At 43.9% G+C, this 26,008-nt stretch overlaps 1 protein-coding gene across 1 annotated transcript; it reads right to left on the bottom strand.

The window, feature by feature from the left end:
- Nucleotides 1-3,130: 3,130 nt before the first annotated feature.
- CFAP52 (cilia and flagella associated protein 52) lies at nt 3,131-24,697 on the bottom strand. Its single transcript, XM_069798890.1, has 14 exons — nt 24,604-24,697; nt 22,121-22,320; nt 21,232-21,368; nt 20,460-20,588; nt 19,322-19,421; nt 18,737-18,853; nt 11,823-11,923; nt 10,684-10,854; nt 8,675-8,823; nt 7,858-8,003; nt 5,541-5,692; nt 4,821-4,923; nt 4,539-4,650; nt 3,131-3,724 (listed from the first exon to the last, which is right to left on the bottom strand). The coding sequence occupies exons 1-14, from the start codon at nt 24,686-24,688 to the stop codon at nt 3,549-3,551; spliced, it is 1,878 nt and encodes a 625-aa protein (XP_069654991.1). The 5' UTR covers nt 24,689-24,697; the 3' UTR covers nt 3,131-3,548.
- Between the last annotated feature and the right edge of the window lie 1,311 nt (nt 24,698-26,008).

Raw genomic sequence — 26,008 nt, 5'->3', positions numbered from 1 at the left:
CAAGCAGATGCCCTGAGGTGCTGAGGGATGTGCAAATGAACAACAGAAAAATTTAACTTCAGATGCTAGTGTGTTAAAAAGCCTTACTATGAAGCTTTTGGGCTGAGGACAGGAAGGCAAGAACGGTGATGCAAGCCTTTCTGCAGGGCTGTATGTCAGCAGTGTCCATGGCCTGAGCCCAGGAGAAAGCAGCTCACAGAGGGGGGATGGCAGCCAGGGGGTTGGAAGCCAAATTCCTCGTGGTAAGAGGCTCTGATCCCAGCACTGTGCTGTGAATTGATGGTACAGCTAGAAACCTGGGTCTCCCATCTCATGGCCCAATGCCGTAAAGCTGATGACTGCTTTCACCAAGAGTCAGATATCACTGAAGTCTGTTTAACATAACTTTCTTTTTCCCCCCCTAACAATAAGGGTTATAAAGCCATTTCCAAAACCCAGTACATGCCTGATTTTTACTGACATTCCCTTCATCCCCTCCCCCAGGCCCACAGGGACCAGAATTTAACTCCAGTTTAACATCACTGGAGTCAATCAAGACAGCGTAAGGGAGCTTGGTGCAACCATGGTGCCCGTGCATTTCTGTCCTGCCCCTCGCCACTCCTACTCCTCATGAGAATTCAGCTAGATAGAGGGGCAGAGGTGTCAGGAGCATATGCAACGGGTATGGAAACATGCCTTCTGCTGGTGACACCTCTTTGCTTTTGCTGGTATGACTGGAGAGACATTAGCTCCCTTTGCCTCAGCGAAGAGGGTGGCACTGAAACTCCCCAGTGCTTTATTGTAATAGCGCACTCGTTATGGCTGATTCTGTGTACGAGTGTTATAGATCTCCATTATTAACCAGGCTGTTCTTCATGACTAATGATAGTGTAATGAATACATTCATGCTGTAAAATACAATGTGCCTTTCATCAGGCAAATGTATAATGGGGAAATTTGTGACTGCAGTTCATGTTTTCCAAACACAACTGGACTTCTGGTGGAAAAGCAGCACAGGTTGCTCTGCATGTCTGCTTCTTGGCGTTATTCATGTAGGTCACATCCATTTGTAAAGCTCCGGGGGCTCCCTGGGAGCCTGGCCATGCCGGTGAGGAGCGTGTACAGCTCTTAGCACTTGTGTGAGATGTGCCGGGAGGGGCAAGGTTGTGCTGGGGGAATGAGCGCTGCCAAGCTGCTGCGTAGCTGAGCACTGCTTGGAAAGTAGATGAGCTTGCCAGCGCTTGGCTCAGCCATGGGGGCCCATCTTTTCCAAATACACTAACAGACTGAAAGGTCACACAGCTGTTTGCAGTTACAGCCTATGTTGGTTATTGCCTCTATTTCCTATACAGTATGTGGGGCAGTGCCCCAAATCTCCTACCCCTACAGCAGCAAGGATATGATGGCACAGCTTTGTGCATGGACACTAGGGTGGAGGGTCTAATGGAGCACAGTGTACATGCTGTGCCATAGGGCCGGGGAGATGCTGTGCTGCTGCTGCTACAGCGTACCAACCGCCACCCTGGGCAGTGACCTACATTGGCTGGCTACGCTGGAGCAAGCGAATTCAGGCAGTGTCCACGCTTACAATTTGGGCTGGTTTCAGTGAAGCGATGCTTCTTCACACTGAAAAGAAGCATGGGCAGGACAGGACTTCTCCAAAGAATCTGCGCTCTCAGTTTTCAAATCTGTAAGGTGACAGACACAGGGCCTGATCCTCCTGGCTGGCTGTAACAAACAGAAAGTGTGGTTTACCAGCCTGTACTCTTAGTGTGCCAACTCCTGTCCTCCACAGAGTCAGCGGATGACGGTGGCCAGGTGAGTCAGGAAAGCCTGTCTCACTTTGCTGCCTCCGAGCCATGAAGAACCAGCTAGTGAAGGAGGAGTGTGCAGGGCATTGGTCTTTGCACCCCAGGAACAGCCACACGGAAACAGGACTTTGGGTCCCCGATGGGTACTTGGATTCTCCTCCCACCTGTAATGACATGTTTGGTGTGATCTGATGGGAATGGAATCGCTGCTGACGTGGGACTCTGCCGGACAGTTATTTGCATCTCAAAACCCCACACTTCAGAGAGCACTGGGGAGCTGGTGGTGACGTGGGTTTTTGGGACTGCCTGGTTAGCTCTCACAGGCTCCACTTCTGTTTTCATTCTCCTAGCATAAGCACAAATGTTTTGCCTGTCTGTCCCACATTCCAGCGGTTTGATCCTGCCTTCCAAACCACAGTGAGCATTGCTGCAGAGCTTGTAAAACCTGCTGGAGTGTTTATCACTGTATAGCATCAAGTCTTGACTCCAAAGAAAAAGAGGAAGGAATGACTTAATTCCTTTTCTAAAGACTCCATTAATAAGAGCAGAGATATTTCAACCAGAAGGAATATGACTTGCATAGTGTTTGATGGACAACATAGGTACACAGATACCCACCAAGCCAGTCCAAAAGGATCCACCCTTATTGTGCTATGAGCAGCAAACATTTTTAGTGACATATAAAGAATAATAAGCAATCATACCTTTAAATTCCTATCCCCCATTGCCTACCAGAACAGCTAATACTATCAATACCGGTATGACAGTATCTAGCTGACACTGCCTTTAAATCATCATCTTAGTTAACTAAAACGTCTGTAAGCCTTAACATTAAGGAATGCAATATTTTGCTACCATTTTAATTTATGACAGGATTCTCACAGGCCTTCAATGCCTGCAAAAGAAATATTTACTTCACTTGCACCACTTCACAGGCTGGCTGCCTACACTGATCTTTAAACAAACAGTATCTTGAGAGCTGCTGGTTTTGGTACTAGATATGATACCAGGTACTCATTCTCAGACTAAATACATATTTCATGCAAATTTGCAGCCCATTTGAAAAATTAGGCCAATGACCAGGAATTTAGCGTGTCTAGCTGGAAACATCCAGGCATTTTTAGAAATTACTGCACTCTCACTCTTGAAAACCAGGCCCCTGAAGAGAGTTTTAAATTGGACACCGCAAATGAAGAAGCCCCGACATCCTTGTATTCCTTTGAGAACATTGATTTAAAAGCTTGACTCAAAAGAGCTTCCCAGTTAAATGCCTGAGTTGAAGCTGAGGGCTTTTTCCTTAATCAGGACCAGACAAATTAAAATGAACACAGAAGACTGAATTTACACAACAAGTTATTCATTAAAGGAAGGGACAGAAGGGGGGAGGGAAGAGAAAGAGAGACCATGTGGAAGCAAGAGAGAGCCCACAAAAATAGACTATGCTAGGAGACTATCAGGAAAGGTGGCAGTAACAACATGCAAGTGTTATAACAACAGCCAAGATGATTTTTAGAAGTGATGTATCCTTTCACACTAATCTAAAAGAAACAGCAGATTCCTAGCCCCCCTGAAAAAGTCAGACCTATTTATTCAGTGCTAGAAAGGATATCTGAAGGATCTGGTAAATGCATACCAGAGAGTATAAAAATAGTATCTCCTCTAATAGTACAAATGCTTTGAAACAACCTCAGCTGTAAGAGGAAAGGATCGCTAGGATTGGCCAAGGAAGTAGCAGCCCAGCAGGTCCTGGGCCAGCTGTTAGTGCAAGTCTGGGTATTTCCAGAGCAGGATGGCACCATCTGCACTCACACTCACAATGTACTTGTTCCCAGGGCAGACCTTGAGACGGGTGATGTTGCCACTGTGGCCCACTCCAACATGAGTCACTGTACCCTCATTATAGTCCCACAGTTTCACCAGATGGTCATCACCACCTGCATTGGGCACAAAGGAAGAACAAATGATTACATGGAGTTCTGCTGCTTTTTGTTCCCAGATCACAGGCAGGGGAATACTTAGGCATTCATCTGATTTAGAAAGGGTGGAGTACATTGTCTTGGGCATTATGGCAAAAACTACTTCTTTTCAGCTGTCAGTGTCCAGTAGAGTGCTCAGGACCTGCACCAGCAGATCACAGTGAGCTATGGCCAGCAATTGGTACCAATAATATCGAGCATCTTCAAAAAGCTCTTAACCAACATTTGTTTAACCAGGTTAATCTAAAATAACTAGTGATGACACAAAATCCGTGGTTTTTAACTATAGCCGAGATGATACACAATACCATGGCTCCTCTGTGCTGGTGCTAGACTCCCATAAGAGATGTCATGATGGTGGGGAACATGTGAGCCTGAGGCTGGATGGAGCCTGGAGTCATTCCCACTTGCAAACCAACAGAGACTGCCAGGCTTCTGGAGTAGGGCACTTGAACAAATCATTCAAGTGCACTGTGAACACTACTGAACTAAATGAGGAGCAGGGCAAGGTGAAACCCTGTATTCTTCCCTGGAGACATTTGAACCTTGTCTTCACCTTTAAATTACATCTTGCAAGACTGAACCACAGTATCTTCCATGTCTGAACTATACCTTTTTCTAAGTATTTTTCTTCAGTGATTAATTTTGTTTTCCCCTTTAGATGACCCCTCCTTTCAGTTTTTTCATACTTTTCTGAGATCCTTGGTTCACTGCCTTCCTTTTCCTGCTCTTAATTTGACTTTCTCTTTTCTAGTTTCATCTACCCACTCACCTGTGACAAAGTATGCCCCATCTGATGTGATGTCCATCCCGTTGATGGAACCTGATACAGACCCTTCCAATTCTCTGATTGCAGAGCCATCAAACACTTCCCAGTATCCAATCTAGAGAGCAGGCCAGAGAGGAGAGCTCAGTTGTACGTGAATAACACACAGATTTCAGCACTGCCTTGTAACACAACCTTCTGTGGAGGTTCAGGAGCTTTACCACATAACAAGCCCCAGACTTTGTGTTTTGGAATTACCGCAAAAAGAATTGCTGCAGCTTTGCTTACCCTTCTGTCTGTTCCACTGGTGATTATCTGGTACTCTTCAGGATGGTAACACACACATTTGAACAACGTGTTGGCTAGAATCATTTGTTTTCTTACAAAACGCCTGCAAAACACCCCCAAAACAGGATAGAGCAATAGGGTCAAAACCCAGACTTTGACTGCCTGAACTATATCTGCCTGTGCTATACATCAGTTCTCTCTTTCTATTTGGATATTTTCAGGTGTTGGTCTGAGCTCAGGGTTTCATGAAGCCTATTAGTCATCAGTTCTGTTCCCCATCACAGCTGCCTTGTAAGACTTTTGATCTGCTGTCATATGAAATTAAATTTTTTAAACCAGAATGCTTTCTAGGTGCTATTCACTATGCAAGAATTTCCTTAACCTTACCTGCAGATCTGCAATAGCTTGACAAGAGTCATAAAGTGCTGGAAAATGGAACTAGTAGGGAACTTAGGAAATCACCTGTTCCACCCCCTCGGCCAAGCAGGATCCAATACAAGAAAACAACTTGAGGCGAATGTTTGTCTAAACTTTTCTGAAAAGTTTCTAGCATTGGAGGTTCTACATTCCCTGACCTGTTTGTTCTTTCTAGTAATTTTTATTTCCTAATGCTCTTTTTCCTCTCCTCCTCACTATATGGTGTCACAAATAGGGCACAGTAACCCAACAAAGACATTACCAGAACTTTAAATGTCTTGCAATACTTATCTGTCTCCTTACACAATGTCCCAGATGATGCATGTTCCATCAAGGCTGGCTGTGACACACTCTCGGTCGTCCTTCTTAATCTTAATGCAGGACACAGCAGATGTGTGCTCCTTCAGAACTTCCCCCAGTTTGTGAGTCCTCTCACCAATCTCCCAGACCCTCACCTGAAAATCAGCAACAAACATCTGCTCTTGTACCACCCAGTCGTGACTGAGCTCAGGAGGATGTCTAAGGCTTTCCTGAACTCTTCTTTTTTCTTATAACACATACAGCAACTCAAATCTTAACAGACCATCTCTATTTTCCTGTGGGTTATTCATGCAGCTGACTCATAAAACTGAACTGAGTTCTTGAAAGTGTAATACACTTGGTTCAGGAATTCCTGACCATTAACCCCAAACCTTATTTTTGCCAGGTTCCCGCTCTCCCATGCTTCAGTTTTTACTCATCTCTCGATCAGGAAAAAGCATCTAGTCCATGATATATTTCAGTGGTGCTTTAAAGATCAAAGAGCGAGACTGCTGAAATGGAATATAAAAAAGCTACCTGCTATTTGTGCTATGTATAATGCCAGTAAGTAAATATAAAACAGGTCTTTAAATCTTTGATGTGAAATATGTGCCTGAAAGCACCTCTTTTCCCAGTGGTGGTAACAGCAAAAATCTTTCTGCTTTGAGGACTTGATCCTTCACACCTTGCATTTACTGTCCCACTAGTGCCAAACGTCATGATATATAATCGCTCTTACATTCCACTAAGGTCAAATCCTAGTGAAAGTTTAGAAATTTAGACACTGACATCAAAAGCAGAGAGAGCTGACCTTCCACGTTTTCAAGTCTGATGCTGAGTTATCTGTGGGATCTGGATGTCCAATTCCCAGTTGCTAAATGATCAGAGCATCCAGACCCCTTAAGCAACCCTGAAGTCACAGCTTTCAGATGATCGATTTTGACAGAACCATTAGCATTTCAGAACACCTTTTTTTGTGTGTTCCAGATGAATACTGCAAGTGCTTCCCTGCAGTTCTCATTTCTACTTAACCAACCTTTAGCTCTAATTCAGTCTCAGCTGTTTTTTTTCAGTTCAGAGATGAACTAACCAGAGCCTGTGCCATTCTGTGTGTGATACAGAAACTAGGTTCTCTGTCTTTTGCATCCTCTAGCACTAATCATCCAAGGTACTTAACTGTTCTTTTATTAGTGAAGGGTTGAAGTGGCTTATCATCTCTAATGTCTTTATGCAGTGAGACAAGGCAGTGCTGCAATTACTGCTCTACAGCAGAGCTGAGGTGCAGAATGATTCAGAAAGATGGTTCAATGATTAGGATATTAGCCTGAGATTTGGAAGACCTAAGCTCGATTCCTCACTCTTCAAGACTTCCCTTACAATCTCCAGCAGGGCACACTGAACACTTGAGATCACGGTACACAAACAAAGCACAGAGCAGTTAAATCACAGTCAGGAATCCACACACAATTAAATGACTAGTTCTGAGTGCTTGCCAGGCTGCAGAGTGGAAGTCCAAAGCAAGGGAAGAAACTGAACATGAGCCTTCCAAGACAAATTATTTATTTTTAATATAAATAAAAGCCCTGTGTTTAAAATATTTAAACATTAGGAGAGGAGTGTCACTTTTACAGATTGCAAAGGGCCACAACTATATGAAGTGCATGGAGTAGCCCAAGTACATGGTGGTTGTTTTCTGTGGCCAGAAAAAAATTGTTGAACTGCACAGGTATGATGACTGTAACATATTTTCTGATTTTTATTGTTATTTGTATGGAATGTTTCCATAATTGTATTAGAAATTGAGTTATTATTAGAGTTTTTTATTAACACCATCACTTCAAACAGATAGTACCATCCCAGAAAATTAGGAAGTTACCTCATAGACACTATAGCGATATAAAGTGAACTTTGTGCTATTAAATGAATTCATACAGGTCCATTTGGACAGGACTAGGACTTCCAAAGCAATGACAGAAAGAAAATCTCTGCTAGAGCGCAATTAGACAGAGGCTTGCATACAATGACTAATGCAGATAAGCCAAATATAGGGGAGAGACAAATAAACAAAAAGGATTAAGAGCATATTCTGCATTAGAAGGATTTCCAAGAGTACCATGCCAGAAGAAATCGGGGCATTGTTTTACATTATGCCCTCTGAGAGCCGGAGATTTGCATTTATCAAAGGCTAATATTTTCAGATTCAGTCCTTTGCTCAAGTGAAAGCTAAGAATAGCTCACTTTCTGACTAAGCAGTTACAGACAATTTGCAGGCCCTGTGATAAGAGCCCAGAGCTGCTCCAGGTTTTTAAGCAAAAATTACCTGCCCTTCACCTCCTCCACTAATGATTCGTTTACAGTCACTTGTAGCAGCAATTGCCGTCACTTCCAAGCTATGGGCATGGTTAATGACATACATTAGCCGTCCAGTCTCTGGCATGAAGGCACGGATTTTCCCGTCATTCCAAGCTGATGGATAAAAAGAAACAGATTACCCAGGCACACAGACTTTCCTCATATTATTGTCTCTCTTTCCTTTCCAGATGAACCCCCTTTTTTTATTAAGTTTCTTTATAAGGCCCACCCTGTTAGATCACCAGTATACATGTGAAAACCACTGTACTGTAGATGAACCCGCAGAGTTATAGCCCCAAATAAACTATTGAAATTTAATTCCTTTTTGGTTCTGGCTATGGGCAAATTGGTTTGGTAACAATGGGGGGACTGCATTGCTGCTCTAGTACTGCGGTAGCTCCTGTGTAAGCAATTTGCATATGGCGATGGGTAGCAAGGTTTATGTAAAAGGTGGTCTAACTACATCACAGGTTAATCTGCTGCAAACAACAAGGTTGATATTTTAGAATGAGGTCTTTTGAATAAGACTGAACTGAGTTCTGAATTGCTGGAATTCACATCCAAAGTGAGGTCTCAAAACCTTGCCTTCCACAGCATCAGGGTGCTGGGGACTGTGAGCAAAGTTCATCGGAGCAGCTGCAAGCAAAGAGGCCTTTGGGTCAAGCAATGAACTGAATTTAAACCCATTCCCAATTTAAACCTCTCTTCATTCTAACATACTGATGTTTATGAGTTTGGCAACACTTAGAGACTGTACTCAACCATGGGTCTGGACCGATCATTACCTGAGATGATGCTTTTGCCATCCCTCATAAAATCTATGGCATGGCAGGTCATGTTGGGGATGACAATTCGTAGGAGCTCCCTGTTTTTTGGGGTGTGCCACACCCGAATATCATTTTTGGAGCAGGTAGCAAACAAGTCAGAAGTTCCCCTGGAGAATTCAGAGAGGAGAGATAATGAGGAGGGACATACAGAAAACGCTTCTTTCTTTGTCAGATCTTAAATCATTTTTCAAAACTTAGCTGTTTCTAATGTGCAACTGCAATCTTCCCAGTAGAGATCACCATGGTTAAGACAAAAGCCTTTTTCGTAGGATCACCTTTCTTACATAAAATTCCCCTGGTTTGGTTTCTATTCAAAGATTCATTTTAAGAAACAGTTAAAGTGAAAGTAAAAAAATTCTCTCTACTTCAGGTGAAGTTGTGACATTTATTTCCCATATTCAATCTCTAAAGAACTTCACGTGTTGTATATAATAGACACAAAAGTGAGTGTAGAGGTGCTGACTGCCCAGATGTAACATCAGGAACTAACAGCAGCCTCATATTGTAAAGATGTCATTTTTTATCTTGCTTACTGGATGATTCCTATTCAACATCATTGAAGGCAATAGAAATGATGGCAAAAGCCTGTTCATAATATACTTGTTATACACGTTTGAATAAAAAAAGACCTGCAGCATTTCAAAAGCTATAGGACTCAATGCTTTGAAATAAGCTCTAAACCGTACATCCTAGGGATATGACAGAAAGTGAAATCTAGAAAGGTACCACAAGCTTTTGTTCAACTTCACCATCAATGCCTGGAAAGATGAACCAGAACAGAGAAAACTGGCACAACAAAAGTGTGGTCCCTTTCAAGCCCAGCTTGCGTGGGTGCTTTATAAAGCAGGATAACAGCAATTCAAGTATTCTGAAATGAGCCAGAACAGGGAAATTATGCCTGTATTTCCCAATCAGTGATATGCTCTGTTCAAGAGAAGCTGACAGATAAAAAGTTTAAACATATATGCAAGGGTGTAGTCATGTAGTCCTTAAAATCATCACTAAATCCAGCTCATCCAGCTACCTCTGTGACACAGATGTGCCAGTCACCTATATTAGCATCAGATTACCCTAAAGTTCCAAATGATTTATTCATTAAATTAGAAGGATGCGGATTTTTCAGGCTGGTGACAAGCAGGGAGGAGGACATCTTGCATTGAGCACTTTGCTGTGCCTTGGTAAGATTTGATCCTTTGTGCCATGTCAAGAAGCGATGCAATAATAACATGACAAAAATAAAAACTTTCATTGGGATCAAAATCCCATTCTCTATTTGGAGAGGAAACAACCAATCCATTGTGGGTTTTTTTAAATAAAGTGTCATGATCCTACTATACAGGAAGAGGGAACGTTTGCTGTCTGTTCACAAGACAAAAGCAGACAGAAAACAGACCAGTATACTCAGTATCTCTCATCACAAGCCTAGAATTTAATATAACATGCCATACTGTCAAACATGAAATTATAATTGAGGCTGAGAGACCCCAAAAGCCTCTTTGAACAGCTCTGTTAGTCAGGTTTCAGCTGATGTTACAGGCAGCACACCTCTACAAGCTCTAGCTGCAACAGGTTACACAAAAGCAGACTTTCAGGATTCACACTGCTGGCAGACTAAGTGGCCTGAGTCTCATAGCACCAACCTTAGGAGAAAAGGGGGAGGTTGCCATCGCTGCTGTGACCCAAACATAAAGAATTCTAGTCTTTTTATTTAGAACTCTTTCTGTAGATTGATTATTTTTCCAATTCTCAAACTGAACTGCTGCCTTCTGCTTTCAAGCAGCCGCTCACCATCACCCTTGCTTTTCACTGGTAGGTGACAGCATTTCCTGTATAAATCATCCTGTAAGGATGTTAACAGGCTTTGGGTTCCTGTTGGTTAAAAGGTGTTTACATAGGTATCCTGACCTTACTGGTAGCTTACTCAAACTTCTTCACCAGCCAAAAGCATCCCAGCTGGTTATACTCACAAAGGAAAGATGATGTCATGGACGGCTTCCTTATGACAGGCAGTGATCAGCTCCTCTTTAAATGCAGTGTAGTTAATTCGATAAATCTGGCACTCATTTGTCCCTACAAAGATCTGGTGACCCTGACCTCTACATGTCAGCGAAGTGACAGCACCTTGAACTTGAATTTTCCTGTTAAGAGAAGGCAGAGGTTTGGCCTGACATTGACCTCGAGGTACTTATTTTCCAACTTCCTTTTTCCCCTGACTTTACAGAATCTTGACTTTCCCTGCTTCTCCCAAAAGCTCCATGCCAGGCTGTGATATCAATATGCAAGAACGTGGTCAGGACTAACATTTCATTCCCAGTCCCATGTTAATACTTCATATGATCTTGCCTGTCCCACCTGCTACTCTGCCAGGGCTTGCAAAGGCAGTGCTTTGGAGACTTTGTTTTCTGGACCAGCACCCAAGGTAACAGCGTCTTTGCTGATATTCTTGCTCAAGTGCACTTAGATATCCCACATTCAATAATATTTCCAGACAGTTTAGATCTTCTGGGAACAGTTTCAATTGTACAAAGCTAAGCTTGCAGAACTGTATGCTTAAGTTGGCTATTCAAACAATGCAAAATGAGTATGTGCAAGCCCAATTTTCAAATCACATACTGGGAAATGACACCTGCAGCTTTCTATTTTGTATGCAGGAAAAAGCCTTACATGTACTTCAGCCACTTCCAGACATGTGCCTGTAAAATTAGCAGAGCCCTCCTTTGCAATCCCATGTCCTCCAACAGCCCTTTTTTAGACGGCAAATACTGCTCCTTCTCAGCTGGTGTAAATAAGCATAATTTTACTGACTTCAGCAGACCTGTCTCACTTTGCATCAATTTAGAATCTGACTCCTAATGCCTAAAAGGAAACAATGGTCACTTAAAATGAACAATGAGTAGGGCAATTCACTTCTGTGCAAACACATGCAGTAATTTTCAGTCTGCTTCAACTTCATTATGCTGGAACCATACTGTCTATTTTGTCTGCAGGATTGAAAAACATATTTATCTGGATTACGCCTTTACGTAGAAATGATTGGTTCTTATACTGTGACCCTCTGGGGGAACCATCACCTCCACCCTCCTGATTCTCCCATCTATAAACTCACTTCATTACTTTGTAGTTTGAGCCTTTACAGAGAGCTACAATCCCTCCTCCGGTGCCGACTATTAAATCTCCTGTCTTCAGCAAAAGCAAAGCTGTGACTCCCTAGGAGAAAACAGGATTAAAACACAATTGGATGGAAGCAGAGTCTATTGCTGCAGCCATGCTGAATAGCACAACAGAGTCTCTATCATGCTCCTGATGGCGGTGCTTATGTCACCCAAATATGGCTTTATCAGTATTCTTTGACTGACCTAGGCTAAAGAGTGACTCTTTAGAGGGAGAAGGGAGAAAAGAGTTATTAATTACAGGTATATATGAACTACTCCAGTATGAGTCTTTAAAGAGCAAGTAAATAGCACCATCATGAATCCTTCAGAGCAGCTGGGACCATGCATGAGCCTACATATCCTTACCTCATTCCAGCAAGCAATATGCACATTTTGTATTAGTGCCTCCACTTTTCCTTCCACTGGTTCTTCATCTATCGGACATGAAAACAACAGAGGATAAAACTCAGCCTAAGTGTCCTTTCCTATAGCTGCTTTTAGGACAGATCCTCTGTGTCCCAGGCCTCTCTCCCTGTCTGAAAGATGCAATCCCGTCTCCCACCTACTAGAAATAAAAGACATTTGTCACAGAAGAGCTTCGAAAATTAGTCAGCCCATCATCAACACGGGTTTCTGCTATTTACTAAGATGAGTAGATCAACAGGAGGTCAACCATTAGAAAAAAAAATGCTTTTCAGTGGATAAAGCACCAGACTACAGTAAAAAAAAAAACAAAAAACAAACAAAACCAGCAAACAAACAAAAACAGTCCTTAGCCAAGCCACAAAATTTCAAGTATAAGAAAAGTTGGTCTCTGCTTCGGTTCTGCTACCTGTGAAGTAATATTACTCTTCTGTATACGAGACAACAGATTAATTCTTGAAAATCTGAGAGACCCCCAAAATAGGCTGCAAGAGGGGTGAAACTACTTCTGTGGGGTTAAATCCTGATATTCTTACTTAGAAAAATATCCCTACTAGCTTGGGGAATATACGCATGGCTGAAATGGAAAGGAAAAAAAAAAAAGGAAATAAAGGAGCTTTATGCCATCAAAACTTGGATTGAAAACTAAGCTCTGTCACGAAGGAAGCATGTACAAGAGGCACAGGCCAGCTGGTAGCAGCTCCAGGCTCCCCGTGACTTGTAAGGAGTCTGTTGAGCTTGACATTTGAAGTTGCAGTATAGACTCCAGCAACATTTGCCACTACCTAGGTTAATAAGCAGTATTGCCAACTGTTGTGATAGTATGTTCACAGTATTATGATTTTTTTTCTCTAAGCCTGAGCTCGTAGAGCCATTATGTGAAAACAACAATTTCTGTTTGGTAAAGTTTTTTCTTGGAAAAAGAAAACACCTCTAGCATTTAGTGTTGTGAAAGCATGAAGAAGTGAATTCTCAAAGAATAATAACCAAGAGGCAAATCAGAGTAATTCTGCATTTATTCTTTAGGAAGATATCACTGTCATGTGCTTGGTTTGTGATTTTTGAACAAATACAGGTGTCAGCACTTTATGGTAAAGTCTGACATATAAGCAGCACCACCCAGCACTCCTGTTCTTTTCAAGCATTAATCTGGCCTAACCCCAGGAAATTTTCAGGACTAAACACTTTCAGAGTGTTTAAAAGAATGAAAGCCAGAAAGGGCTGATTTACTGTGTAGAAAGGACTGAAGCTCTAAGGAAGATGAGAGAGGAAGTGAAGAAAAAAGAGAAAATAAAAATGGACATTTGAGCTATTTAGACCCGGAAAGGATGTTGCAAAAGCAACAGACAAGGTCTGGTGAATTTGGAAAAATTACTTCTGTTCAATTATCCAATGAAATAGAAGCAACTGATTGTTTTTAAAGTCTTGCTTATACTTTTTGAAGAAAAAAAAAATCACCTTATACGTAACTGGGCATTCCAAGCAGCCTTATACCCACCTATGCGTCAGTTTAAGGACTATTTAACTTCAGGATCAAATAAATGTGGATTGTAAAAAAAAAATTGAAAAAAATTTTCCTGATTTGTAATTTAATTGCACTGGATTTCTTCATTAGTCTGTCTCCACCAGTAGCATATCCACAATCTCCTGTAATATCAGGACTGATCACCGTGAAAAACACAACCTCCAGAGAGGATTTTATGCAATACTATCACAACACTACCAGGCAGGAAGCCAGGTTTCATGCAAATATTCTTAGCAAAAGCATGAGAACAAAGGCTTTCATTTTAATTAGAAATATGATCCATAAGCAGAACTCTTTCTGAACAATGTTTTAAAAAATTTCCTATGAGCTGTTGGCAGCATTTTGCGAGTCCTCTGTTATCACAGGCCCATCAACTGTCTTTTGATCTACTGTTTTGCAGTTTTTCCTGTAAAAGACTTCCACCTCAAATGCCCTTTGGGTTTAGCATTATGGCAGGTGGCGGCATTAGAAATCAAACCTATGACTACGTAGTTTATCTGATTACAGCTCCCTGCTACTGGCTAATAAATTAGAGTTTTTGAAGCACTGCCAAGACTGCTTTGATTTTTCCAAGGTATTCTCTTCAGTTCTTCAATTTGAGAGGGAAGCGGGTATTATTAAGAGAGAAAAAACCCCAACCTTAAAGTGGCTAGGATTCATTGCTAGGCTCTCAAAATCATCAGAGTTTGATTTCAACCTTGACTTGGTAATTGTCTTCTTTCTTGTCCAGTCTGTTCTCTGAATCACCACGAGTAAACAGATAGCTTTATAAATTGGACTTGTTATTCATGGAATCCAGCAGTTCACGTTAATGATGCGATGAATACTCTATTTTATATACTGCCAGACCTCTCGTAGATGAAATGCAGAGTCTAATGTAGGAGGTTAAAAATATCACCATTCATTATTTACTTCTTACAAAAAGAAACCACTGCTTTGAAGTATGATTATAAATAAAAATGCCAGCAAAAATCCCACCTGCCCATTCCCTTCCCTGCAGGGATACTTGCTCTTTGTCCCGTTCTCATCTCTTGCAAAGTTCTTGAGTGCCCTATGAACCCTTCCAGTGCACCTCCTTTAAATTTTTTTTTTTTTTGCAATGCAAATCACTCCAACTATTTCTGAAAATGCATTTGCAATCGTACATCCCACTTTGCATCTGAATGGGTGCCTTATAGCTCCTCAAGCTTGCAACGAGAATAAAAATTAATTTTGCTGTTTATTCCAGTATTTATAGACATTACAGAAATGCACTTAAACTTAATTCCATGTGGATGGAAAACAAGTTGCTTCATCATACCAGTGAGCTATTCTGCCACTCCTCTTCAAAACAGAAGCAGAGAAATCTTCAGATCATGTCTACATAATAAACACATTCTTATATGTCTAAAGGCAAAGTTCCTTTAAGGTTGACCAAACTTATTTTCAATAAACATCTTCTCCTCACCCAAGAAGTGTCTAAACTCTTTTTTTAAAGATATGCTCGTCGTGGGATGGCTGTGGATTCCAGGTTGAGAGTTTCATGGTATGCCACTGTCTCATAATTCCCTGGTGTGACTGGTAAACAAGGTTTTCAGACATACAGGATAATGTTCGTTCACAAATATGCATCTCTTCAGTAGAATTGCAACGCAGTGATGAATGAAAACAGTGCCGTGGAGAGGGAGGCTGGGACAGTTCCACCACTGGAGGCTGTATGGCCAACCTCCTTGCCAGGGAGCAGGGAAATACCTGGTTAGGAAAGGCAGGGCATGTCCCAAGAGCCAAGCTTTGCAGTAGTCATGCCTACCTTGAAACAGCATGGCTCACTTCTGAAACAAGCTATGGCTAGAGAGGTGAGAATTTTTGTTACAAGTACTGATACATGGTAAATCTTCAAGAAAGAGACAAAAGATGTCCTGTGAAATACAGACAGGTCTGCTGGGGGGGCGGGGGGGCGGTGGGAGCAGGAAATAAAAATTAACACTTCTCCTTGGGTTGCCAATATGATGTATTAAAATGTGTAGAAACAAGGATGCAAGTACTTTTGATAAATGCTGTGGTTTTGACTTGAAAAAACATGTGCAAAATACCTCTTCGGGCATTGAAGACTATGATACAATTGGAAATTTCTGTCATAAAACATTAGATCCTATGTGTGTTCAGCAAGGACTTGTTGACAGTCTATTGACAAGGTATTATTTGTATGCAGAGATGTGGGTGGGTGGAAAGGGAATCACAGTACAGAGCTAGGAAGGGAGAAATGGAAAGTATGAAAGTGGATCTGACAGTAGCTGGAGATAAAAATGTACGAGTACCTTCTCACTGACTGCAACAATACAGGTTCGCCCTGATAAATTTCCCATTTTGGGCATTTGGAAACTGATTGGTAAGAATGAGGGAAGAGAGCAGGGAGGGAGTAAGCAAGAGGAGAAGGGGTAATAGGGTTGAGCACGTGTCTGATTGAAAAGCCTGCCTCTGAACAGAAATGTCCATTTTAAGCAACAGGGTAAAGGAGGAGACTGGAAGGACTACTTGTTATTTCCACCCAATGTGAATGTCTCCTTTTCTTTCCCTTCTCCCAACATGAGCAGTGGTATATCTTAAGTAGCTGCCATTACATAACACTAATAAAACAAAGTTTAAGTCAGATTAATGCCTACCAGCTCAGGTCTCATCCACAAGGCTGGCAGGCAGCTGTGACAAGATCCACTTCTGGATCTTCTCCCTAACATCTTGTCAGTCTCTTGCATAGCCAAAGGTCCTGTTTTTCTTCAGCTTTTCATTATCAGAAGCAATGTCAGCTAAAACTCATGATGCTCCAAAGGTCTCTGCCACAAACCGCAGTTCCTATGGATTTGCCTTATAATAAAACCCCTCACAGTATGGATTGGACTGTGGTCTGGCTTTGAGCCTCTGCTTTTCTTTAAGAGGCCCTAGGCCCTCTTTCAACCCCCAGATTGCACGGCATCCTGCTAATGACCCTATTTGATTGCTTCTTTAGCAATGGTCTCAGAAGTATATTTTTTGTGAAGTTCTGTTTCAAATGCATTTGGTACTGTTCCCTCACCCCTGAAGGCAATGAGTTCAGGACCTTGTGTGGCTTCAACCAGGTACTCTAGGCAAGGTACACGTACTGCTAGATGTAGAAGGACTCAAAAGCATGCAAGCATTTAAAAGGGGAGGTGATATTCAATCATCAAGACCTTGGCATAAGAAACACCAGAGATCAGCCAGGACATGGGTCCTGTGTGGATGCAAAACCCTGCAGGATGACTGCTAGAAGACTGACTTGACAGCGTACAGTACAGGTATACCCACAAGAGATCTAATGCACATTCAGCAAACTTACGATTTCTATCAGGGAAACAAAATACATACAGTCTTGTCACTTAATACATGCACAGAATTAAGTTACTTACATTCCTACAATGCAAGTGGGAAAAACAAGTAATAACTTCTCCAACCTTCTGGAATAGATAAACATTGAAATATATTTCAAAGAACCCAGTGGCTCCAAGTTATCCCAGAGATGTGGGCATGCATTTGTAACAGAAGAAACTACAGTTTGAATGGGCACATATATGGTTTGTATGTACACTTGTTGGTACAAGCAAAGTTCAGGAGGTTTGGAGAAACAAGTCCACAGTAGCTTTTTCTTTGGGGTTTACTGCTGAATTTTTCTTACAGTTCTTGTTAGTCTCATGTTTACTCTCAAACAAGATTTGCTTCTTTCTAGGACAGCTTCCCCATGGCATCCCTAACGGTAAGTACTTCTGGTACTTACATCTGCATTGCATCCCTTGCTGCTCACTTATTTTCATGATTGCTAACAGAATCACAAAATACATTCAACCTTATGCAAGAAAGTTTTTCAGGGAACTGTTTGAATTCCTTAGGTATTATGCTCTCCGCTGGGTATAACCTGAGAAGCTACAAGAAGTCTTTTATAGCAACAAATAAAGAGAAGTCAAGAGCAAGTGTACTAGCTGGTGCTAATTGTTTATCATTACAGCTCCCTGCATGCAGAATTCTTGTACAATGAAAGGCCAAAAGCTCCTTATTCAGGAGATACTCCTGTCTCAGGATCCTCATACTAAGATCCATGAGTCACAATTATAGACAAAAAAAGCTAAGTTAAAAGAAATTTGGTGTTATGAATTCAAGCACTCAGAAATTAAAAAGCAATAGAATCAATGTGTCCTGTGCAACCTTGTTTTGTCCTAATTGTGCATATGCATTATAATAAACTCTTTAAATATATTATCTATACTACCTTTTTCAGTAAGACCTCTGCCTCATCAGTGGCAGAGTCAGAACTTCAAAAAGACAACCTCCTGAAGGGAAGGGGGAGGAATGGTACATGGAACAAGCGCAAAAAACTAGGGGGTTGAGGGTTTCTTAAGAGCAATTGTAGTGTTTTGAAATTTTTACAAAATACTCTTCCTGTGGCAAACAGTGGTCTTGGAAAATTTCAGACCAGACAATTCAACAATTCTGTAAGATCTGAACATAGAACCTTATAGCAGTAAGTGCAGGAAAGCCTCTTAAATAACACTTCTACCAGTCTTCCTAGGAATGTCCTCTGTCTCACTGCAGCTACTATCTCCCTAAAAACTCCCAACTCAGGAACTACTCATTTTTATGCTTATTTTTCACTTTTTATGACTTTTTCCAGATTTAGTTTAAGAGAGACTCTGTGGGATGACACAGGAGATTCAGGTAAAACCCAAATTCTGAGCCAAATGAAGCTGAAGAAAGCCAAGCTAACAGTCTTAGACTTCAGGATCAAGACTGAGATGCTCACAAAGAACTAACAGCACAGAAAAAGGGTTAGTCTGTGAATCAACTTCATAATGATTCTCCTGGAGGTTTCCCTACTTTCAGTTACAGAGAAAGAGGAGGGTAAGGAAAAATTCAAGTCACAGAGCTGCTACTCACTGAGCTAAACTTCTCCTTCTGGGGCCCATAGTCAGTCATCAACTTGTTGTTTGTATTCACTTTCAGAACATCACCACTTGATGTGCCAACGTAAAAATAATTATCATCATCTGCCATCTATAGGAAAGCACAAAAAAAAGAGATCACAGTCCAGATAGCGAGACACTTGTCCCATGCTCAGCACAGGGATGCATAAATAGCTTTATTTCAGTGTATTGCCAAGATTTAATCTGAGGGGATACAGTCAATGTTTTCATCTGTCACACTGCAAAGATCCATAACACTGCTGAACACAAGACATTTTCTAACCAAATCTAGATAATATTTTGAAGCAAAAGTGGGATTCTCTGGGTGCTAGAGCCTGTGACTAAAATACATGCTGCTTCTCTTCAGAAGCATTCAAAACACTCTTTCCCAGGGTAAAGAAACTGTGGGAGACCATCTGCCATGAGCCAACACTTAGTAACTTCACTGCCATCATGCAGTTGTAATTGGCATTTCTAGCATTACTATAAAAGTTCACCATTTTTCTCTAGTCTGTAGAGAGTTTCTTAGTTTAGCCAAATAATTTTGGCTGAAACTTACCTTACCACACGTGATCACTCTTCTCAGTTGCCCTGTCTGGCATTCAGTTGGGCAGATTTTCCTATTTGCTAGATCCAGTTCCCATACTCGAATGGTCCCACTATAAGAACAAATATAGTGGGATTAAATCTATGTATGCAGAAACATCCAAGTTTTTTCTCTACTAGGAGAATTAAAAAGCATTTACAAGGCTACATTGTTCTGAAATTTTAATAAGGAGGAAAAGAACAGTATCAGAGAAGCCAGAAGTAAGTGTCTGTCTGTTCCACTGTCTCCTACAGTAACTTTTTCCAGGTAAATCAAAAATCTTAAAGGTTCAGCAAAACCATACAAGGATTATGGAGGAGTACATAACAACCTTGACACTTCATTTCCCAAAGAGACATGCAGTGTGGCAATCTTAGTTCTTAGAATGGGAAATGAACAGTAGGGGACACTTTCATCTATTTTCTAGCACAATTTAATTGACAACATAGGAGCCAATATAAAATCTTTCCACACAGTTGCCTTTACATTTAACAAAGTGTTAAAATTGCACAGACATAATAAGCACTCATAAGTCCAACTGCAGCCAAGAGCATCCAAAGCTTTCCCTGATTTAAAGGGAGGTGCAGGTCCTCTACAAGTTTAAATGTCAGGCTACGTATATGGGGGCTGCCTCAAATCCATGCAAAATGTGACTTTTTGTACCAACTTTTGTTACAAGCCAGTGACCAATTGTACATCACATCTGGTGAGGATAGGAGGTGATCCAACAACCTGCAAGATATCATTGTTTCTACATTAATTAACCATTGTTCAGAGCCACTCATTGACTGCTTTTCTCGTGTAAACACTGACAACTAAATATTTTAAACACTGCATGGGGAATACTGAGTACAAAATCCTGCTATCAGGAACAGGAGTGATGCATGCAGGTCCCTGTGTGCTGCTTTGAAAACATATTTTTATATGTAGAACAAGCAGCAATGCCTTAAAGGGACAAGCTGATGGATATTAGTGGGTCCATTCAGAGCAAAAGAAAAAACACAAGCACACAGTTGCTTAAGTTTCCTTGTATTTAAGTAAAGACTCTTTGTAAAAGGAAATAGGTCCATGGGTTCTTTCCCTCATTTCTTTCATCTAAATAAAACCTTACTTTCCAGCGGTAACAAATATCTCGTCTCTGCAGCTGGAGCACACCACGATGGTCGCACTCCCTGCGTGGCATGCCGAGGCAGGGCTCCCGCAGACAGCCTCTCTCTTACCAACTTGCCACACAACCACACTGCAGGAGAAGGAGGGGCTTTAAATAGCTTCACTTTTTGACATTAATTACAAACAAATTACTTAAAAACAAAAACAAGACAAAACCTATTTTCCTGTAGTCTGTTCCCACCTGCATACACAATAAAAGTCACTTTGTAAAGATTTTACCCAAGAAAAGCTTTATCACAAATGTGTGGAACTGCAGTTTACATCCCCTGCTCCTAAAGCAAGAGTATGTGTATTTGTCGGATTCCTTCTGCTGAGCAAGACTCTAATCATATCTTAGGCCACTCGTAAAATCTGATTTAAAATAACTTTTTATTCCACTCTTAGTTGTCTCTCTGTTAAAGCAAGCCCTCAGTGAAATTTATACTTCTTCAGGGCAGTGCATTAAGCCAGCTAACTGTGCAGGCTCTGTAAGGTTTCTGGGCGATGACGCCAGCTTAAGAATTAGCTGCTCCCTTCATCTTTCCCCATACCCTGCGCTCTGCCCACGGTACCCACCTGGCTTCCCATCAGACAGAGCTGGATCATTGAGGAGAGACACCAACAGGGGAAAGAGTCAGACTGACAGAAGAGGAAGGAGAGAGTACTCCCTAAGAGCAGTCTTCGATGCCCTACAACTTGTCGGAAATAGTGTGACAAGAAGCAGAAATTGTTACCTGCCATCATCCTGGCCTCCCAATGACATGAGATAAAGGTTGTTTGGAGAAAACGCTAGTCCTTCAATTCTACCCTTATGAAGTGACAGCCGAGCAAGTAACTCCTTCGTCTGGAAATCCCACAGAATGATGTCTGCCTGAGGTGCCAAGAAGAAGGGGTCAAAGCCAGAGAATTAGATATAACACACAGGATTAGGTATGAAAACCTTCTCTGGCAGGAAAGGTATTAGAAGCAGCCAAGCCCAAGGTTAGCTTCTATCCAGCCCAGGGCTCCACTGACACAAAAACGCTTCGGATCAGGTGCTGTAAGAAGCATTATTCAGCTTTCCGGTTGAGTAGCTTTACTTCATTTCAGAACCAAAATTTACCCTGAGACACTGGGTATTTGACATAGATTTTAAAATACTGAAAACACTAATACTTGATTCCTTCCAGGTGTCTTAGGGCCTTTTCAAATAGGCAAAAATTAAACCATAAAGAACTTTAGAGGTCTAAAAAGGCAGGTAGGTACCTGTCAAGGGCTTTTGAAAGCCCTAAGCAGCTCTGAAAATCAGGTACCACTTTAAATACAACACCATTTATTAATTAATGTTTAATGAGATTTAGGCTGCCATATGCACACAACACTTTGGATAAAAGGGAATGGAATTAAGAGACCTCTCAATCTGGTTATCCTGATCCTAGGGGGAAGGCTTAAGACTTTACAAAAACATGAAGGCACATCCAGCAGTGGACTAGCCACAATTTCCCATTCTCTGCAACACCCTCCTACTGTAGGCATTTGTTTTCCAACAAAAGAAAAAATAAACAAAAGGTGTTCCCTCTGCTGGCAAGCCAACTCCAATTTCTTTGGTCAATATTATACAGTTAGAAATAGAGCATTATCCACCTTGAAGCCCATGAAAGTGACTTGTCCAGAAGCAACGTACATCCCATTCCTGGACACGACGATGCAGGAGACATTATTGGTGTGACCATGCAAGAAAGTCTGTTTCTTACTGTCCAGCTCTTGAATAACCACAGTACATCCCAGAGGATAGAGAATGTGCTCCTTATCAGGGTGGCAGATCAAGCCACAGGGTATATGCCCTGCAAGAGAAAGGAGTGAAAGATCTGCTGGCTGCTAACAGTTCCGGTGGCTGCAGGTAAATTCTCTTACTCTGCCTGAAGCATGCAGTCCCAACACCTCTGCACCGGTGGCCTTGCTTATTGCCCTCCCTAAGGGGAAATCGCTTGTTCCCCAAAGTTTATCTCACAAGGAGGGCAAAACCAAGAGCTTTCCAGTTCTCTCCAAAGCCATTCAGCAGAACCCAGCAAGATCATGGAGCAGATCCTCCTGGAAACTATGCTAAGGCACATGGAGAATAAGGAGGTGATTGGTGACAGCCAACAACACTTCACTAAGGGCAAATCATGCCTGACAAATTTGGTGGCCTTCTACAATGGGGTTACAGCATTGGTGGATAAGGGAAGAGCAGCTGACGTCATCTACCTGGACTTGTGCAAAGCATCTGACGCTGTCCCACATGACATCCTTGTCTCTAAGTTGGAGAGACATGGATTTGACAGATGGATCCCTCGGTGGATAGGGAATTGGGTGGATGGTCGCACTCAAAGAGCTGCAGTCAACAGCTCGACGTCCAAGTGGAGAGCAGTGATGAGTGGCTTTCCTCAGGGGTCATCGGTCTTGGGACCGGCACTGTTTAACATCTTTGTCGGTGACATGGACAGCGGGATCGAGTGCACCCTCAGCAAGTTTGCTGACAACACCAAGCTGCGTGGTGCGGTCGACACGCTGGAGGAAAGGGATGCCATCCAGAGGGACCTTGACAGGCTTGAGAGGTGGGCCCGCACAAACCTCAGGAAGGTCAACAACGCCAAGTGCAAGGTCCTGCACATGGGTCGAGGCAATCCCAAGCACAAATACAGGCTGGGCTACGAGTGGATTGAGAGCAGCCCTGAGGAGAAGGACCTAGGGGTGTTGGTCGATGAGAAGCTCCACATGACCCGCTAGTGTGTGCTCACAGCCCAGAAAGCCAACCGTATCCCGGGCTGCATCAAAAGAAGCGTGACCAGCAGGTCAAGGGAGGGGATTCTCCCCTCTGCTCTCGTGAGACCCCACCTGCAGTACTGCATCCAGCTCTGGGCCCCCAACATAAGAAGGACATGGACCTGTTGGAGCAAGTCCAGAGAAGGGCCATGAAGATGATCAGGGGGCTGGAGCACCTCTCCTATGAAGACAGGCTGAGAGAGTTCGGGTTCTTCAGCCTGGAGAAGAGAAGGCTCCGGAGAGACCTTATAGCAGCCTTCCAGTACCTAAAGGGGGCCTACAAGAAAGCTGGAGAGGAACTTTTTACAAGGGCATGTAGTGAAAGGACAAGGGGTAATGACTTTAAACTGAAAGAGGGTAGATTTAGACTAGAGGTAGGGAAGAAGTTCTTCACTGTGAGGGTGGTGAGACACTGGAACAGGTTGCCTGGAGAAGCTGTGGATGCCCCATCCCTGGAAGTGTTCAAGGCCAGGTTGGATGGGACTTTGAGCAACCTGGTCTAGTGGAAGGTGTCCCTGCCCATGGCAGGGGGGTTGGAACCAGATGTTCTCTAAGGCCCCTTCCAACCCAAACCATTCTGTGATCCTGTAACAACCCTGTGTAAAACTCCAGGATCACCTTTACACGTTTTGGACCGCGCTGTGCTTCCTACGGCTACAAGGAGATGTAACTGGCCCAGAGGTCTGAGCCCTTCAGCACAGAGGGTTCTCCAGGAGCACCTGCTGATTTATGGAGGCCACATCACCAGTCCATGTTGCCATGTCCTGCCCCAAAATAGCTGCAAAGCCACAAATTTCCCGAGAAGGCGGTTGGCTGGAGAAGCCCCAGTGCCTAGCCCCCATCCCCAGGTCACAGGAGCGTTTATGACAGTACTTTGCACAACCTGAGCTGGTTTTATTTTGAAATGAAACTCATTCTAGTAAGCTGGGTAATTACAAAAAAAACCCCCACCCAACCTACTATTCTGTCAAACTCTTCCTGCTCTTCACTTTGCTTCTGTCTCTCGGGATGGCGGGCACGGGGAGCACAAGGAGGCGGCGAGGGGGGCAGGAGGGACCGCGCTCACCCGCTGCTCCCGGCCCACCCCACAGCACCCACCACAGCCCCAGCCGAGACCCACGGCTGCCCCACACCTGCCCCCCACGGCGTCCGCCTCCCCTCAACCTGTCCGCTGGCAACCCGTGCCCCAACGGCTGCCCCCACAGCGCCCCCATACCCCACTCCCGCCCCCCCGCCGTGCCCCATACCCCCCCCCCGCTGCCCCTGTGGTGCCCCAGGCCCCCTCAGCTGCCCCCCCCCGTGCCCCCCCCGGCCCGCCCTACCGTTGAAGCCGATGGCCGCCCGCAGCTCCAGCTCGCCCACCGCCGCCCCCGCCGCCATCGCCCCGCGCTGGGGACGCGGCGCCATGGCAACCGCGCCTGCGCGCCGGGGCCTGCCGCGCGCCCCGGCCGGCAGGGGGCGGTGTCGGTCCCTGCCGCCCTCAGGCGGTTCCGCGGGCCGGGCCTGGGCTGCTCCGTCAGCGGGAACGGCGCGGCCGGCGCGGGAAGGCCCCGGACTGAGGAGTCCGGCCTGGTCCTGTCCTCAGGGGGGCCTGGCTGTGTGGCACGGGCCGGCAGCCCCGCTCCTGCTAGAGAAGAAGGGGCGGCGGGCTCGGCCGCCGTGGGGCTGCGGGGCAGAGGCGCTCGGCCGCCGCCCGCCTGGGCTGCCGGTGAGGGGGGTGAGGCCGGGCCGGAGAGGCAGCCGTCGCGGGGGCTGCCCTCCACCCCTGTCCCGGCCGGCCCCGGTTGGCCTGGGCCGCCGAGAGCCGTCGGAGAGCAGCCGTTTGGTCTCTGCTGACCCCGCTGCAGTCAACGGCAAGATGAAAGGTCTCTTCACATGCCGTTACACGTCCCCTCAGCCTCCCGGCCCCTCTGCTTCCCCGGTGCAGTTTCAGGGGTTATTTTTATTCTCCAAGAGTTTTGAACTTTATTCAGTAATGGAATAAAGCGTAAGAAGAAAAAGGACTGCAGCGTCCCTTCCAGAAACGGCAGAGGTGCTCATCAGATTACAGGCAGTGAATGCAATAAGCGCACTGACATCCATTGTGATTTACGGCTGTAATCGGCGGGGAGCGTAGGTACACAGCGCGTACAGCCTCAGAGGGACTCACAGGCTCTGCCACCGCATCAGAGACATCCATGGCCTGCACGATACAACCTCAGCCCCTGGTATTTTAATACATTAGACGGGCCCTGCTTGCCCCTTACAAGGAAATACTCTGAAGACTGCTGAGAGGAGGTCAGGCCAGGTTGCTAACGAAGGGCTTTGCATTGCCAGGCAGGTCGTGCATCCTGCGTATCTCTGGGTGGAGAGGCGAAACAGCCTCTTGGGAAGGGAGAGGGGCTCCCTTGGGAAACGTTCAGCTGGACAGAAAGTCCAGTACGTGATCACGGAAAAGAAAGAAATACTGAGGACAGCCTAGCGGAGCTTTTTAATTGGAGGGAAAGGGTGACTGGGCAGTGTTCTTTCATTTGAGCTGTGTGGGTGAAGGCCAGGAACAAGGGTGTGGACGGCTGTGTCTCACCTCCTCACCTTACCTGCATACCCTTTGAAGGCTACAAGCAATTAATTCCTAGGTCTGCTGCATGACTGGTACTGTGTGAGCTTGCTGCCATCGCCTTGCTCCTGCCAGTGTCCTCCTCCCATCACTGGAAGCAGGCACCGAGGTAGCGGTAGCTCCTGCTCCGA

The sequence above is a fragment of the Haliaeetus albicilla genome, chromosome 12 (genome assembly GCF_947461875.1).
Source record: "Haliaeetus albicilla chromosome 12, bHalAlb1.1, whole genome shotgun sequence".
NCBI classification, from domain to species: domain Eukaryota; kingdom Metazoa; phylum Chordata; class Aves; order Accipitriformes; family Accipitridae; genus Haliaeetus; species Haliaeetus albicilla.
The sequence above is the reverse complement of the archived record's forward strand: the minus strand, read 5'-3'. Positions and strand labels throughout refer to the sequence as shown.